Source organism: Neltuma alba, unplaced genomic scaffold, assembly GCF_004799145.2.
Source record: "Neltuma alba isolate B1F8T4 unplaced genomic scaffold, ASM479914v2 tig00013259_pilon, whole genome shotgun sequence".
Lineage (NCBI taxonomy): Eukaryota > Viridiplantae > Streptophyta > Magnoliopsida > Fabales > Fabaceae > Neltuma > Neltuma alba.
The window spans coordinates 16,019-32,155 of record NW_021637552.1 but is presented as its reverse complement, the minus strand read 5'-3'; the positions used below and the strand labels follow the sequence as shown (position 1 = coordinate 32,155).

General features: G+C 37.6%; 4 protein-coding genes across 5 annotated transcripts; 2 read left to right on the top strand and 2 right to left on the bottom strand.

Moving 5' to 3' along the window:
* The first annotated feature begins 1,739 nt into the window (after window positions 1–1,739).
* LOC114735896 (uncharacterized) lies at window positions 1,740–3,606 on the top strand. Its single transcript, XM_028923671.1, has one exon. It carries the CDS (start codon window positions 1,916–1,918, stop codon window positions 3,206–3,208), a length of 1,293 nt encoding a protein of 430 aa, XP_028779504.1. The 5' UTR covers window positions 1,740–1,915; the 3' UTR covers window positions 3,209–3,606.
* A 2,743-nt stretch (window positions 3,607–6,349) lies between these two features.
* Window positions 6,350–10,651, bottom strand: LOC114735893 (protein disulfide-isomerase like 2-1-like). The gene is made up of 11 exons (XM_028923668.1): window positions 10,294–10,651; window positions 9,435–9,519; window positions 9,249–9,346; window positions 9,025–9,080; window positions 8,348–8,465; window positions 8,140–8,167; window positions 7,954–8,045; window positions 7,700–7,856; window positions 7,494–7,618; window positions 7,229–7,328; window positions 6,350–6,733 (listed from the first exon to the last, which is right to left on the bottom strand). The coding sequence occupies exons 1-11, from the start codon at window positions 10,449–10,451 to the stop codon at window positions 6,665–6,667; spliced, it is 1,086 nt and encodes a 361-aa protein (XP_028779501.1). The 5' UTR covers window positions 10,452–10,651; the 3' UTR covers window positions 6,350–6,664.
* Window positions 10,652–11,838: 1,187 nt separating this feature from the next.
* LOC114735897 (GTP-binding protein SAR1A-like) lies at window positions 11,839–14,257 on the bottom strand. The gene is made up of 3 exons (XM_028923672.1): window positions 14,005–14,257; window positions 13,008–13,139; window positions 11,839–12,234 (listed from the first exon to the last, which is right to left on the bottom strand). The coding sequence occupies exons 1-3, from the start codon at window positions 14,131–14,133 to the stop codon at window positions 11,914–11,916; spliced, it is 582 nt and encodes a 193-aa protein (XP_028779505.1). The 5' UTR covers window positions 14,134–14,257; the 3' UTR covers window positions 11,839–11,913.
* Window positions 14,258–15,002: 745 nt separating this feature from the next.
* On the top strand, window positions 15,003–15,868 carry LOC114735904 (universal stress protein A-like protein). 2 transcript variants are annotated; one of them, XM_028923684.1, is made up of 3 exons: window positions 15,003–15,267; window positions 15,369–15,475; window positions 15,561–15,868. In XM_028923684.1, exons 1-3 carry the CDS (start codon window positions 15,099–15,101, stop codon window positions 15,774–15,776), a joined length of 492 nt encoding a protein of 163 aa, XP_028779517.1. In that variant the 5' UTR covers window positions 15,003–15,098; the 3' UTR covers window positions 15,777–15,868. The 2 variants fall into 2 exon arrangements, with proteins under 2 accessions (XP_028779517.1, XP_028779516.1); XM_028923683.1 differs by having other exon boundaries at window positions 15,010–15,267; window positions 15,555–15,868.
* The last annotated feature ends 269 nt before the right edge of the window (window positions 15,869–16,137 follow it).

Sequence of the window (16,137 nt, the reverse complement as noted above, 5' to 3'; positions counted from 1 at the left end):
CCCCTAATCCTATTTATAAGTCATTTTCAACATTTTGCACATAGTCCAAGAAAAACCTTAAACTTCATTAACTCTTATTTAAAATTCAATAATTTTTCAACTTTATTCTTATTTAATATACATCATATCTTATATAAACAAAGTCAATATAATAACAAATGAAGGGTAAAATTGTACAACTATACAAAAAAATTTCTCTTAATACCCTATAAATAGGACCAATAAATACCTTCTCTTTTTATCATATAAATAGAACTAGAAGAGTAATTATCTACACTATAATAAATGAAGGACTAAACAGTACATTCATCTTAAAAATTTAATAAAATGACTTATAAATAGGATAAAGAAAAATCTTCTCCCTTTGAATAGGATCATGAAAAATCTTCTCCCTCATCTTCATAAATATAATCAAATGAGTAATTTACATGTATTTCACTCCACAGTTAGTCAATAAAATCGGAATGAATATATTAAAACTTTAAATTGCAAATGAAAATCAATGACATTGCACCAATGAAAAAACAGTCTGATGATGTAATGGAGCGGGATACTGTTCTTCGTCTGATGATATCACAAATTACAAGAGCACTGCCAACAGATAAAAGAGCGATGAACTTGGGAACAAGCTTTAATGAGGGTTGACCTTCCAAATCTAACAAAGCTGCTCCTCCTATTTTTAATATAGGATCTAATTATTAAGTTAATTTTGATCTTAAATATAAGACTCATTTTTTATATTTATCAATTTTTTTCAAATTACTCCTATAAATACTCTCTCAACCATAATAAAGTAGAAGAGGGAGAGGAAGTATTAAGAAAGATAATTATGATGTTTTAAGAAAAATATATCATTTTTCTTATAATTAACTAACTTACTTAACTTTTTTAATCTAATCAAATTAGTTAAATGGATCTTATATTAAAGATTGAAGGAGTATAAAAGAAAACGGGAGCGGGTGAGGACTCCGGATCAATCGCACGTCGGCATCACACTGGATGAGAAGCCTCCAAGAGAGAGAAGGGTTAAAATTAGTAATTACTACATCCGGTTCTTAATATAAAACTTCGTTTGATTTTTATTTTGATTTTAAATATAAGACTACAATTTACCTTGTCTCCCATATTTATGTATTTTTTTTCCTAAAGCAGTCCTTATAGTAATAATAATTATAGCTAATACACTTGATTAGCAAATATATTTTAGGAAAGACAACACATATTTATTACAAATAACTAACTTAACTTATTTTTTAATCTCCTCGAATTAGTCAACAAACTCTTATAATTAAGATCAGACATAATATTAAAAAAAAAAGGTAAACGAAGGAGGGCTTCATCTAATCTAAAGAGCAATTAACAAAATGTTGTCACACACCACACCACAGGGGACGAACATGGGTGATGAGACGAAGGGACGTGGTCGCAACTCCTCAGAACAGCGCAAGGCCCTTTACTTTTGTTCTCCATGCAAAAAATTAAAAGAAAAAAATACAAGTGGCCAATTGAAGCCTGTTTCAAAACTTGCAATTTTTTCATAACTCATGCATTTATTTTATTTTCATAAAATGCGTAATAGATATTTGACATTTTAATCATCATGTGATACATATGAATTCCTCTTCCTTCATTCTAAACAGATGCGGCCTCATCATGTTCAGCATCGTAAAAAGGTTAAATTACCGAACGAATTATTATTATTATTTTTTTTTTCCGGAGGAAGCTTTATTATGATCCTATTCCCCCAATATGATATGGAATTATGTTTACCTTTCCTGCGCTGCCTTTTGCTTGAAAAGACCTTCCCTTCTCATAAAGATGGCCTAAGCATTTTGGTAATACAAATCGTACTGATGCCGTGAAGATGCTCATTTCTTTCGTACGATGACATTGTGATGGTGGGGATGAACACTCAATGGCATTTACGATAATAAAGTGCAGAGGCGAGGGCGTTTTCACTTCGTCTTCTGCGCGCCCATATTCCCCCCACTCTTCCTGGTCTTTACATACTCTGCCTTCGTCTTCACTCTCATCCCTTTCACCTCGCCCAACCATGGAGCTTCAAACTCCGAGCAATAATGGCGGACACGCAGGTTCCTCCAACCCTAACAATGGCGAAGTCGATTCTCTCCCTCATAGTCCTCACGATTCTCAAGGCCTATATGATGACTTCGATAGCACCTGTTCTACTCCTTACGTCAGCGCTCCTTCTAGCCCTGGCCGTCCACCCATTAGCGGCTTTTTTTACAGCGCTCCGGCGAGCCCAATGCACTTCGCGATTACTGCTTCTTCCTTGTCTTCGGCTCACTCTTCTTCCTATGAAAATAGCACCTCTTCTGTGCCTCTGGGTTACGAGTTTGAATTCTCGGCAAGGTTTGGCTCAAACGGGTCGGGTACATGGGGTTCCATGAGCTCGGCGGACGAGTTGTTCCTGAATGGGCAGATCCGACCCATGAAGCTTTCGACCCACTTGGAGCGCCCTCAGGTTCTTGCTCCCTTGCTGGATCTGGAAGGAGAAGAGGACGAAGAAGAGGCAGAGGTTCTCGAGTCGCATGTCAGAGGCAGAGATCTGAGGCTAAGGGATAAGTCTGTGCGCAGAAGAACCAGATCTATGTCGCCTCTTAGAAACACGCCTCCAGAGTGGGCTGAGAATGAGGATGGATCGCTTGAGGATTCAAGGTCAGGGAAACAAACGGACAAAAATGGTGCCCTGGAGATTGAAGAAAACGAAAGGGAGAAGATGGACGGGTTGGGGTCAGAGACTACCCCTTCATCCTCTAGGTCTTCCTCGGCCGGAAGGAGCTCCAAGAGGTGGGTTTTCTTGAAGGATTTTCTTTACAGAAGCAAAAGCGAAGGCAGGAGTAACAACAAGTTCTGGTCCACTATTTCCTTCTCCCCCACGAAAGACAAGAAACCAAACAATCAAAATCAAAACCCATCATCAAAGGACAAGCCGTCTGGTGAAACACAAAAATCGAAAGCAAAGAAGGCGACCGGTAGGCCTACAAATGGAGTTGGAAAGAGGCGAGTGCCTCCATCGCCGCACGAGCTGCATTACAAGGCGCATAGAGCTCAGGCCGCGGAACTTCGGAAGAAGACGTTCTTGCCCTACAGGCAGGGGTTGCTTGGGTGCCTTGGCTTTAGTTCAAAGGGATACGGGGCTATGAATGGCTTCGCTAGAGCGTTGAATCCTGTGTCCTCCAGGTAAATTACATTCATATTCATATTATTCCTTATGGGGCTTTATACAATTGTACAGATCCATTATTATTATCATCGTCATCGTCGTCACCACTTTTAGTTCAATCCCTTCGGGACACGGTTGTAATATTTAGACAGATGTTAGATCAGGCAGCCCAGATACGTACTGATTTCTGAGTCTGCTCTTTCTGGGTTGAGAGGGGTAAATGATATTTCTTCATTCCCCATTATGTATCCTTGTAGGTGCTGAGAAACCATGGGCCATATTGACGTGTACTCGCAGCATTTTACTCTTTTACAGTTGGCTGTGCAGTAACTGTAGCTCACATATATCTATATTATTAACTCTATTTGATAGATCCTGTGTTTAATTTAGAACCCTGTGGATTCTGTTATACCTCTTAATCGCGTCCTCAGTTATTCTTTAATTGAGGTTATGCATGTTGCTTAATATAATTACTAGTATCAGCAATTAAGATGCTTAATTATCAGGTTATTCTCGGTATGTTTGGGTTTTTTCCCCCTTTCGAAGTTGGCAAGTCTTTTTTTGGCGGATAAATGTCGAAAAATGTTTCTTAAACTTTGCGGAATCAACTTGTTAGTTTTTTTTTAGAGGGCAGATAACATTGAAACGAACTGGAACTTTCTCTTCGAAGTTGAAAATCAGTGGCTTGGAATTAATGAAATGCAAACAGGTAAATAATAAAGGGTGGAAAAATCGAAGAGTGGAATGTTTTGCGCATGAGATAACAAGTGGCAAGAGTGGTTGATTGGGTATTTGATTTTGATTAAGCAGACAAAGAGTGGGGGCCATGGAGTGTAGGATATAGATAGATAGAAGGATGGATGGCCATATAATTAAGGCATGATGGGTGACAGATCGCTTTGGATTTTATTAAAAGTAGGCTTTTGCAAACACTATATGCGACGACATGGTGTCCTCCCAGATGTTGACATAAAGTTGGGCTTCAGATTATTTGACATTGACTCGCTTCTTCGTTATTATTATTATTAATATTAGAGCCCATTTAACATGTTTCATCTTCCTGTTTTGGCTTTCCTCCCTTTTCTCGTCTTTTTGCTCCTTCCTGAGTTTCTAGTTTTACCCAATCTGCTTTCTGCTCTCATTCAGTTACACTTTATATTATCCTAAATTAATACACTCAATGTTTTTTTTTTGTGTGTAGTATGATGGCCACCACTCATTATATATATATATTTTCTGAATCAGACAACTTGAACGTTTGAAACTGAGTTTTTTTTTTGTCCAAGTCAACTACTCTCTCGGTTTTTTATTATAAGAGACATTTGATATTTATGACATGTTTTCATATATAAGAGACATTTAAAAGTTGTTTCTATTTTTTTGTATTGATGTTCTATTTTACTCCTATTTATTTTGTTTCCAACTCATACTTTCTCTCTCTCTCACTTTTTTTCTTTTAATAATTTAATTATTCTCCCTCATATTCTCTCTCTTTATTAATAGAGGCATTGTTGGAAAAATCATTATACTTTTTACATATTAATAGTGCTTAATTAATTTTAATTGTTTTTTTGATCAACGTAATTTAGTTATTTGTTCCTTGTAATAAGGAACGGAACGGAGGGAGTACCATTTTATGGAAACTAATGGAATTTTACAAGAATTGAGTTTAAACTAGTTACGTTACAGACATGATTCATTTATAGCGCTATCCCCAGCACCTTCAATTCTCATTCCAGGGACCCTACTTTGAGGTGTAACTAGTCGTTGGAAATAGAGTAGTTGGCACCTTGAAGGAGGGTCCTTCTCCTTTGAGGGTGATCGGGCCCTTCAGTTTCCGCATAATCACCTTCAACTCTACCAACGGGCCACAGCGAGCGTTGATAAAAGAAAACTTGTATGGTTAACGTTAAATCTAGGATTCGTTTAACTAATTTTTTTTTTCATATGGTTAATAAAACAATTGTCTGCGTTGAAAGCGGAAAAAAAAATACTACGAATTTAATAACAGATTTAAGCATATGACAACATATTTAATAATGATCTCACTGATTGCTCTTGCAATTCCCATCCCAACCATTACCTGACTTTGTTTGGCATGTGATACAATATATATTATGGTAAAAAGCCCAAAATATTATAAAACCACCCCTTTAGGCTTTACCCCCGATTGGGGGGAAAACCAAAAAAAAAAAAACCCTCTCCACCCTCCCCGCCAGCGAACATGAAATCGAAGAACACACCCCACGTTACCAGGCGGAAGATGAAAAATAAACTGGGTTCAAGGTCACGTGTCAAATTGAAAAGGAAGAAATACAGAGATAAAGTTTTATAAAAATGGGTCCAAATCGTGTTCTCAAGCTTGTCATTGTGCGAATACAGATCTGGACATCTGCAGAAAGGAGATCGAAAGGAAGACATTCATAGAAAACGGATCTAAAAGGGAGACAATCACGGCTTCGAATGCTCACAGAGATCTGGAGAGAGGGGGACCCAGAGCAAGGCGTTCACAAATGTTGATGGCGAAGGATGAAGACGACGGTAATGGACTGATGCACAAATGAAACAGTCACAATAATCACAAATGGACTTGACATTCGGTAGTACCTGGTTTTCGGCCTTTAAACAGTTTCGCGATCCTAATAATTGAGGGTGTGCTATGTCCCAGAAACCAGAGTCATTTTCATATCAATAAAATCATTCTAATCCAGCCGAAAATCGGTTTCGGAAACGGGCATCCAGAACGTCTTATGACTAATAGCGCGTTTGGATCTACTTTTGTAACTGTTTATATACATAGACTTGCGTTGTATAAATTATGAATGAATTCCTTAAATCTCTCTGCTTGCAAAATTTAAAATTAAACTCTACATAGGAAATATTACCATATTCTCTTCCCTTGCCCTCTATTTTCATATTCCCGTGTTTTAACATATTACGGTGTATTAAAAAAAGTTAAACTTACAGTCATCTGAGGCTAACATACGCGGTAAATGTAGGATAAAATGTGGGTATAGATAAAATTCAAACCCTTATAGTGTATTACGTAAACAGTTAAACTCGCTAGTGCCCCCACCAATTTGACAGTAAAGCTAGCTATACGTGGTTACTTCATTCCATTCATTCATTCATTCATTTATTTATTTTTGAAAAGATGGAGGGTAGGATAAATATCACACCTCAATCCCTAAAGATGCAAGTTCATTTCAATAAAAGATCCCATGCCGGTACCAGTAAGCCCAGAATGGAAAATTGTACAAAATGGCCTCCAATTAAACCTCAAGTCGTCCTGGTAAGTCTCTAATATGATTTCCCATATGGAAGATCTATCTTTTTTGCTTCACTTTCTATAACTCAGCGCATGTTCGCTGCAATTTCGTAGAAATTAGACCAACAAGGCCCCAGGTACTAAGGAACTACAAATAACCTCTATAAGCAGAAACTCAGTCAATAGCTCTTCCAACTTCTGACAGCAGATCAAGCAATAAACTTAGACAAGACGTTCTTCTTGAGAGTGAGCTCATCTGCCTTTGCAGGGCTGACAGACTGCATCAAGAAACCAAGAAAGTTCAAACATGCTTTGAAATTATTACATAAAAAATTAATCACTTCTGATTGTCAGATGCCACTTGATGAAAAAACAGTTACAGTCCAAACTATTTTGAGAGAATAGCATCTAAGTCCTAAAAGAATAAATTAACGACAGTTAAATCCCTAACAATTTTTCTTTTTTGAAAATAAGTCAATTGATACTCTTGAATTTGCATTTGTCTAAATCAATATTTATAACTTACTTTTCAGAAAATTTTGTCTAGGACCTAACTGTAATTAATTAAACAATCCGAGACCTTACTGTCATCCTCCCAACTATGCTCGCCGTCTGAGAATTCGTTGCTGCTTTTTGGAAATAAAATCTATGTCCATTGGTCAAGAAACTTCCCCTGGAGAGAGGGAAGAACTCTATCCAATATGATAAGATGAGACCCGAGCATGCATTCAATGTGTTTAGTGTTAGGCAGAGAGAGAATGAGAGAGTGAGACCTTGTCAAGTATGCGCCCAAGTCTTTGAATCTCCTTTGATGCATAATCCACTCCTTTCTCAATGCAGTTTTTAGCAGCTTTTAAGTAGATGTTGCCATATCTGGGGAAACAAACAAAAGGAAATATTTAGAGGATAAAACAGATATTCAAATTAAAAGAATAGCCAGCCCCCAGTTGAATGCCACAAAGGCTTCACATTCAAAAACAAAATGAATCCAAAATTTTGTAATTGGAATAAATAAGATCATAGGATTGTTCAAATGACCTTGCAGCAGATCCCTTCAGTTTCTTAGCTTCCTCCTCAAGCCGAGAATAAACTTCTTTCTTTTCATCACTAGAAGCACTCACAAAATCTTTCACCAAGCCATCCAGAGTTGGTACTAAACCAGCCTATACCAAGGACAATCCACTATTAGACACAGAATATTATTTCTTGTCTTATCTATTAGTGAGCATATAATGTTCACCAACTTTAGAAGTAAGCTGTCCCTTCCCATCACGGCTGGTACCGCATTTCTCATTGATGAAAGTTACAAAGTCATCCAAATCTCGGCCACCATCATAATCTTCACCAGCTTTATTGTTCCTTGGGAAAAATTTGAGAGTCGGATAACCACTTACACCATACCTGCAATGGATGCATATCCAATAAGGCACATGCTTCTTCGATATGATATAAACCTAGTTTAATTACGAAAAACATTAAATCAGGCCACTGGACTCACTTCTCAGCAATATCTTTGTGTTGGTCAGCATCAATATTTGCTATCACAACATCTTCCTCCGGTTTGAATGCTGTAGCGACTTTTTCATAAGTCTGCAGAAATAGTAAAACAATTTATCACAATCGACCTGGATGTTAACATAAGTAGAATAATCAATAATAATATAGGAATAGAAAATTAGCTTACAGAGGCAAGGGCTTTACAATGACCACACCTGGAACACGTCATTGTGAAATAATATTAAAATAGACATTTTTGAAATTTCAAGAATTCTCACTCAACACAAACAAAAAGATCATCCCAATTCCCAAATATTATCACAGACCATAGCATGTTTATTTTCCTGATTGCATTGATGTGGTCTCATGAAGGAAGACCCTAAACCTATACTTACCATGGAGCATAGAACTCAACCAGAACGTCTTTTGTTTCATCCAAGACAACCTGATCAAAGTTATCTGGAGTGAGAACCACCACACTGGATGGAACAGAAGCTATCTTCACATTGGTTCCTGCATTAATCGTTGAGCATGTCAGAAGATAAGTTGAAAAAAGCAGGATATGTCATGCAGAAGAATGATCATTACAATAACAACAAAGTATTATCCTACTAAGTACGGTTGCCTAATAACAATAATCATTGAAAAAAGAGGTCATAGGTAGATACATAGTCCATATTAAAGGGAGACAAAATTCAAGACAAGAGTTGATGGTAATTACATTTCAATTTAAAAAATCAATTCCAAGCAACTAGTTGTGCTTGAACACAATAAATTAAGTCTCTTTCTAAGTAGTTACAAAAGACAAACATTAGCATGTAAGTCCAACATGCAAAAGATTGGGGGATTAGTAATACACTCAATGTCTCCTCACCTATTAACTAGGCAATTATTTCGAATTAGGTAAAAGATTCAACGAGAATTCATTAATGGAATGCATAACTAGCATGCAGAATAACAACCACGTCTTCAAGTACACATGAAATCAAGCGTAAAAGCCATGAAACATAAAAGATACACATCCTACAACAGCATTGTTCAACAAACTGGAAGACATATTTTACATGAATACCTCCTTCTTTGTTTACAAACTCAGCAAGGGCTTCTGCAGTACGTGCCCCATCATACCTAAATCACAGAGAATTTGATAGCGTGGATAATCAATTCTATTAAGAGTTTCAAGTTCTGGAGACGTAAGTTGATGAAATTCAAAGAATAGGTGAAAAAGCAATTTAACATTATTTCATATTTCATAATGAAAAAAGTTGGAGGTGACAAAAATGGCCAAGCACTCACTTCTTTGGTTCCAAAGACCCCTTAGGAAACCATTGAATAGTGGGATAACCAGAGACACCATATTTGCTGCAAAGGCTTTTTTGATCATCACAGTCTACCTGCAGTAGGAGGCATCAATGGCTGAGCAGTGAAATCCCATTCAAACGAGAAAAGATGGGTAGCATAAGATCTATGGACATCACTGACCTTCCCAATCAAAACGGACTTGGCTTTTTTAAAACTTGCTCCCAGTTTTTCATACTCTGGTGCGAGCCTTTTACAGTGTCCACACCTGTGGGAAAATGTTATAAGCATAGTTTCCATAACACCCTAAGGTCAACATGGGGATTACATCCATGAAAAGCATGGTTACAAATGGTTCCTTGAGAGAAGGGGGGAAAACTGTCTCTTTTGGCCTTTATAAGAATGCCCGACGAGTTATATTTTACAACTGACAAAGACGAAATTAAAGTTTCTATGTTTGAGAATCAGCACAAAGCAAATGCATAGGATGCCAAGAAATCTGAAATCAATTGATAGTACATTTATGGTCCAAAACGAGAAAGATGAAATTCGTACGCCCCCCTCCCCAGGGGTCAGGCTCGCATAACAGGAAGAATTAGCAAGGCAAGGATTTATATTGATGCAAAGAGCTAAAATGATCAACAATTCGTTCCTATTATGATCACATAAATACCATGTTGTGCAATAAGAATCATAGAAAGTTGCATTATTCTAGGATATAACTCCAAGACTAATTAATCAACTACTTGACCGCATTAAACAATTACGTAGAGATCAAAGTTCACTACTTGTGATTCGAACAAACTCAATCTTATTAGCTACAGATCCCCTGAGACATAAGTGCGACCCACAACAAATCAAATTCTAAATCTATCAGCTCAGCATCAATACGTTAATAAAAGAAAATAAAAAAAATGCATCCTCGATGATATTCAGGGGAATAGGATGAAAAAACGGAAATAAAATAAGTTACAGAAACAAAAACAGCAATTTAGACATAACTGAAGCTGAGCTCAATATATTGAGAGAGATATATGCATACCAGGGAGCATAGAACTCGACAAGAGCGCTGCGATCTTGGCCAACTTCTTGATCGAAGTTGGACTCCGTCAGCACGACCACATCGTCGGCCGAAACCGATGAGACAAATACAAGAGCTAGCGCCCCCAGAGCAAACCAAATGCTGAAGCTCGACATCATTACCTGCTCCGTCTGCGATGAACGCAAGCGTGATCTATTCTTTATGCCACTCGGTCTTGTGTTTTAGGCCTGGCTCAGTTCTTATGTTTCCATTTTATACTATTTATTAAAAAAAAATTATTGCCGAATGACGTAACGTAGAAGGACATACACAACGCACCTACTCTTTCATTTCAGCGTCAAAATACGAAGCATGATGTGGTTCCAAAAAAGAAAAACGAAGACTATATAGCATGAATCAAACCGTTTATGAGCCAGAAAGAAATGAAAATTATAATGAGTAGGTAAAAAATCTGATTCGCAACCGAAGAAATTAGGCTATTACTTATTTCTCGGAGGCTTTTTGGTTCTGGACAACAGAAATTTCTCAATAGTTAATAAACGATTGAACAGGGGCCTTGCGAGAAGCCAATTCGCGACGTCTGGCACCCGAAACGAGAATCATACCAGGAGACCAAACGCTCTGATTCCACTTTCCTTTATTTGCCCTTGCAAAGATCGAGCATGTCACCCGATCATATATCATATCAGTAATATTTGCATAATTATCTTTATAATATACATATCTTTATTTATATTATAATTTTTATAAATACCAAATAAGAAATGTCAACAAAATTTTGTTGTTCAATAGCAAATAAAATTGTGTTACCAAATCTGATTTGGGATTTATAATTTCCAGCTTCTTATTTTGTCACTCTCTCTCTCTCTCTTTTTTAATTCTAGCTCAGACAGCTACAACTGCTCCGGGTTAATTATGAATGGCGTATAATGAATTACGGTAATTTTAGTTACTGAGGCTTGCGGGAGAAACAAAAACTACTGGAAGGCGCATCGTAAGGAAGTACTCCAACAGCAAAATTGCATCCACCCATGTTGATTAATTCTCTCTGATTTTGAAGGATATTTTCAATTCAAAAAAAGAATGAGATAGCATCTAGTTTTTTTATGTGCGGATTCTACTAATTCTTAAATTTGCCCCTAGTCTCTTCTTGTAGTAACCCTTAAAACGAATTATTATAATTTGCTAAAATCGGCTCGTAATGTTCTAATTTCTAAATTATAAATGTCTAAATGCCCATATTCAAATAGTATTTATTTTTTTGTTTCCCGGGGGGGGGGGGGGGGAATAGTGCCAGAGAAAAGTAAAACCGCAACGCCCCTCCTATGAAGCCGTGGCAAGCTACCAGGCAGCCATCCGCAGCTGACTGCAAAACACAACGAGTATGAGTTCATCAAGAGGCTTGATGGGTCCCGCGCATTCTCTCATGAATCACAATATCTATCATAGAGGTGGTCTTTGTCTCTTTTCTATTTTTTCAAAGATAAAAATGTGTACGACACTGCAATTCCTTTTCGCAATAGTAATTCCGTTGGAATGACACCTCCAACTCACTACATCAGAATACAAGCAATAGAGATAAGATGCCAAGCCCTCCCGATCTGACCGTAGTGGACGGACTCATTTGATGTACTGAGAAAGCCACTTGAAGCCATCCCCGTAACCCATTTTCCTCACAATACTGCACATGAAAACCTCCATGGGTCGCACGTTTGAGTCCGCCAAGCTAACCTTACCCTTGCCGGTGGTGAAGTTGGACAGCCCTAAGTGGTAACGCAATTCATCTTCTGAGGCAGCATATGGTATATCAATCTTGTTCCCAAGAATAAGGAATGGCACAGTCACCAATGCCTCGTCCGACAGCAGAGCATCCAATTCTTTCTTTGACTCGGCAAATCTTTCCTTGTCATACGCATCCACCAAATACACCACCGCATCTACCTATAACATCAGACAAGGATCCCACTTGTGGCTATCATTCAACTCATAACAAGCAATACTAATGAGAAAGAAAGCAAAAAGGTTACGCTATTAAGCAAAGTTTCAGGAGATAACTAAGTAAAGAAACATCCAGGTAATCACAGAGACTGATGAATGATGTCTGCCTCCCATGAATCATTATCAGAGAAACATGACATTTATTTAGCCAGGCCAATGGGGCTAAAAGGGTGCTTTACCTTCAGTAGAGTAAGACAAATCAGAGAATCCATGAAAAAATGTAAAACAAAAATATGTCTTTTATCATGTTCATAGCAGGTCTTTTAAACCTGAAAAATGCCATCAGCAAACGAAAACATATTATGTCTCCCTCCCATGGACCAGATAGATACAGAATGTTCACACAATGTTTAGCTAGGACTCAAAAGACAGGGTTTCTGATCTGCATTGAACTATTTAAATAGATGTCATTTTTACGTTTTACAACAAAATTTATAACATATAGCTTAATTTTAAACTTGGTGACTCCAATATTGAACATGGGAAGACTTTATCCCTAGCAAACATGTCGACCTAAAAGCTTGCAAATTCAGAGTATAGCATGTGGACCAGCTATATATTTGCCTATCTGCGATAAGTAGTGAGAGCGACTACAAATTCAAGAAATGTTATCATGCGGGCCAGAAGTACGGTACATCAAAGCCTTTTTATTTGGGTCAGACATTCAAAGCCTTGGGTTAGTAATACTTTTACACTAAGGCATTATATTTATGCACCTTGGCATAGTAATCTTTCCAAACTCTTCGAGCAATTTGGTGACCCCCAAGATCAAAAGCTTTGAACTTGATTTTCCCAATACTCAACTCTTCTGATGTGGGATACTGTGTTGGCTGATGCTGGACTAATCTCTGCCACAAAAATTCTCATCATAAAGATGTTATGCCAAGACATATCAATAGCTAGAAGACAGACACAGAACGATTTGCATGATGTCATAATGAAGACAACGCAAAAATATTTCAACGCATAACATAAAGGTACTAGTCATGAACCATGGTAATGTGAAGAAGCTACCAGCCTGAAATAAAAGCACGGCAACGTTTCCAACCTTTTGGGCAAATAAAAAATGTTTATTTGATGACTACAACGCGTATCTATCAAAAACTGAACCAAATGTTCCCAGTGGTATAATTCAGAATGGCAAATCTTTTTCCCATAAACCGAAGGGTAGAATTGAATCTGCAGCCTGTGACAGCTTCAATCGTTATTTTGAAGCATTGGGTCTCTAGTTAATGTAATCATGGAGAAAATATAATATACCAATGGGATTAAATGCCACTAACAGATAATATTGTCACGAGTTCTTTTGGGAAAAATTATCGCTATGTGGGACTAGGGTATTCTACGGAGTTAAAAGACAATGACAATTCCATCTTCAAAACTTAATGTCTTCTGGAGGCTTTCCTGAACAGAGCATTTCCCAACCAAAACCCTGACTACGGAAGCTCTTAAATATATGAAGCGCGGCGTTATTATTTTACAGAAAACATGTTATAGGGACAAAATTCGAGCATGGCATATAATCTGCTAGGACTGCTACCTCTTTCGTCTCCACCTTGACAGACTGAATACCATCTCCATAGAAAAAGGAAAAAAGAAAGCAAGAAAGAAAAAGACTCAGCCCTAATCCCTATTAACGATTAAAACATAAAATAACGGCAGCGATTTTAGAAGTCGAAGGCAGGGATTGAACGGAAAAACAAATAAACAAACCTCGTCTTTGAGCATATGAAGTAATGTGGTTTTGCCTGCATTGTCGAGGCCCAAGAATAAGATCTTGGCCTCCTTTTGCCACAATCCAAGCGATGCTAGAATGTCGTAAAACCAATCGAAAATAAACATTGCCTTTATCTGTTTATTGAATCAATCTCGCTACAACGCAACCTCGATAAATATCACTGCCTGATGGCTAAATCAAAAGGTATTCATAAAGGAAACAAGATCTAACCTCAAAACAGAGTCAAGATAGAGATGTTACACTAGAGTGCGTTTGTTGAAGCAAACTAGCACCTGTTCAATTCAGATCCTTAATTATAAAATCCTGACTGTCCATGCATGAATGGACCAGTTTTTATTTTCAAAATGTTTAATAAGAAATTATAAAATCAATATAAATAATCAATCCAAAGGCCAATTCTTCAAATTGATGTGGAAAATGCATGTATATCACAAAAGAAAAAGTTACAACATTACAACCAAAAACGGCAGACATAATTCATAAACAATATCTTCATTTTTAGAGTTTGCATGATGCAAGATTATTTATATAATTAATGATTAAAAGTTAATATATTATATAAAAGTTAAATGAGCGAGTAAAACAAATCATTTATTTTCGAATCCTATTGAGAGAGATACTCATATTTCGTGTCTAACAATATTTTGAATAAAATTGCTTTTAATAGAAGAATACTTATATTTTAAAAAAAAAAACCCATTTATTATTTTTATATTTGCATATTTAAGTTAAAATAAACTATTTGTGCGTACATATTTAGATGCAAATACGTATTCTCATGGTAAGTGCAATTGAAATGTTTATGTAATTTTAATAGAAATAATCCGATTAATCTAGACAAGAAAAGTATCCGAACTGTTCATGTGACTTCGTAAAATATCATAAGCTGCCAACACCCATATCCTAACTCGCTCCATTTTTTCCCATTGCTCAGCCCACTGGGTTGAAAGAACAAGAGCCAGCCCGCCAACAGGTTTCAGACAAATATGAAAACGGGAATCACCCTTTTAAATTGCACTCCTCAGTCCTCAAAGGTCTCCGTTCTCAACAATCATATCAAAACGAAGGAATGGCAGAAAAGGAACGTCGAATCCTGGTGGCCGTGGACGAAGGAGAGGAGAGCATGTACGCCCTCTCCTGGTGCCTCCACAATCTCGTTTTCCCAAATTCCAACGACACACTCATTCTCCTCCACTGCAAGCCCTCTCGTCTTGTTTATCCAGCCTTAGATGGCACCGGTTTGTATTTATAAAATTGCTCCTATGCCTCGTCTCTGCCGACTTCTCATTTCTCTTGTATCACATGCAGTCAGATCTTTATCCTCTGGTATTATTGTTAGGATATTTGTTCTCTTCTGATATAACGGCGACGGTGGAGAGGTACAGCGACCGAGTGGCGGACGGCGTCTTGGAGAAAGCTCAGAAACTGTGCATTAATCTGCAACAGGTGCGTTTTAGCTTTGATTTTTGTTGTGGTTAGCGATAGAGGTGGGAATGGGAAGAATGTGTAATGGTGAATGAAATAGGTGAAGGTGGAGACGAGAGTGGAGAACGGGGACCCGAGGGACGTGATCTGTGAGATGGCGGAGAAGTTGGGAGCGGATGTGCTGGTGATGGGAAGCCATGGGTACGGCCTCATCAAGAGGGCTCTCCTTGGGAGTGTCAGCAGCCATTGCGCTCAGAACGTGAAGTGCCCAGTGCTCATTGTGAAGAAGCCCAAAACTTCGTCTCCCCCTTCCCGCCCCTGATTCACTCGAGATTCCTTCCTTCTCCCTTTCTTTTGCGTGCCCTGTTGTTGTGCTGTTTTGTTCTCTCAGTATAATTTCAGATTTTTTATTTTGAAGTCCACCGTACCAGTTGTGACTATATTTCGGGAATGTTTCGTGATTTTAAAAATGATATTACGAAAATTGTTTTTGTTCCTTCCAAACACTCACATACGGTGTGTTTGGTGTGAGGAATTTGGGAGGAAGGTAAGGAAGGGGAGAGATTTTAATTATTTTTTCTTGTTTGGCAACACACAAATTTTAGAAAGAGAGGCTCCCCTCTAAAATTGAGAGGATTTGGAAGGAAAGGGCAATATCTTGCTATGTCGTAATCATTATGTCC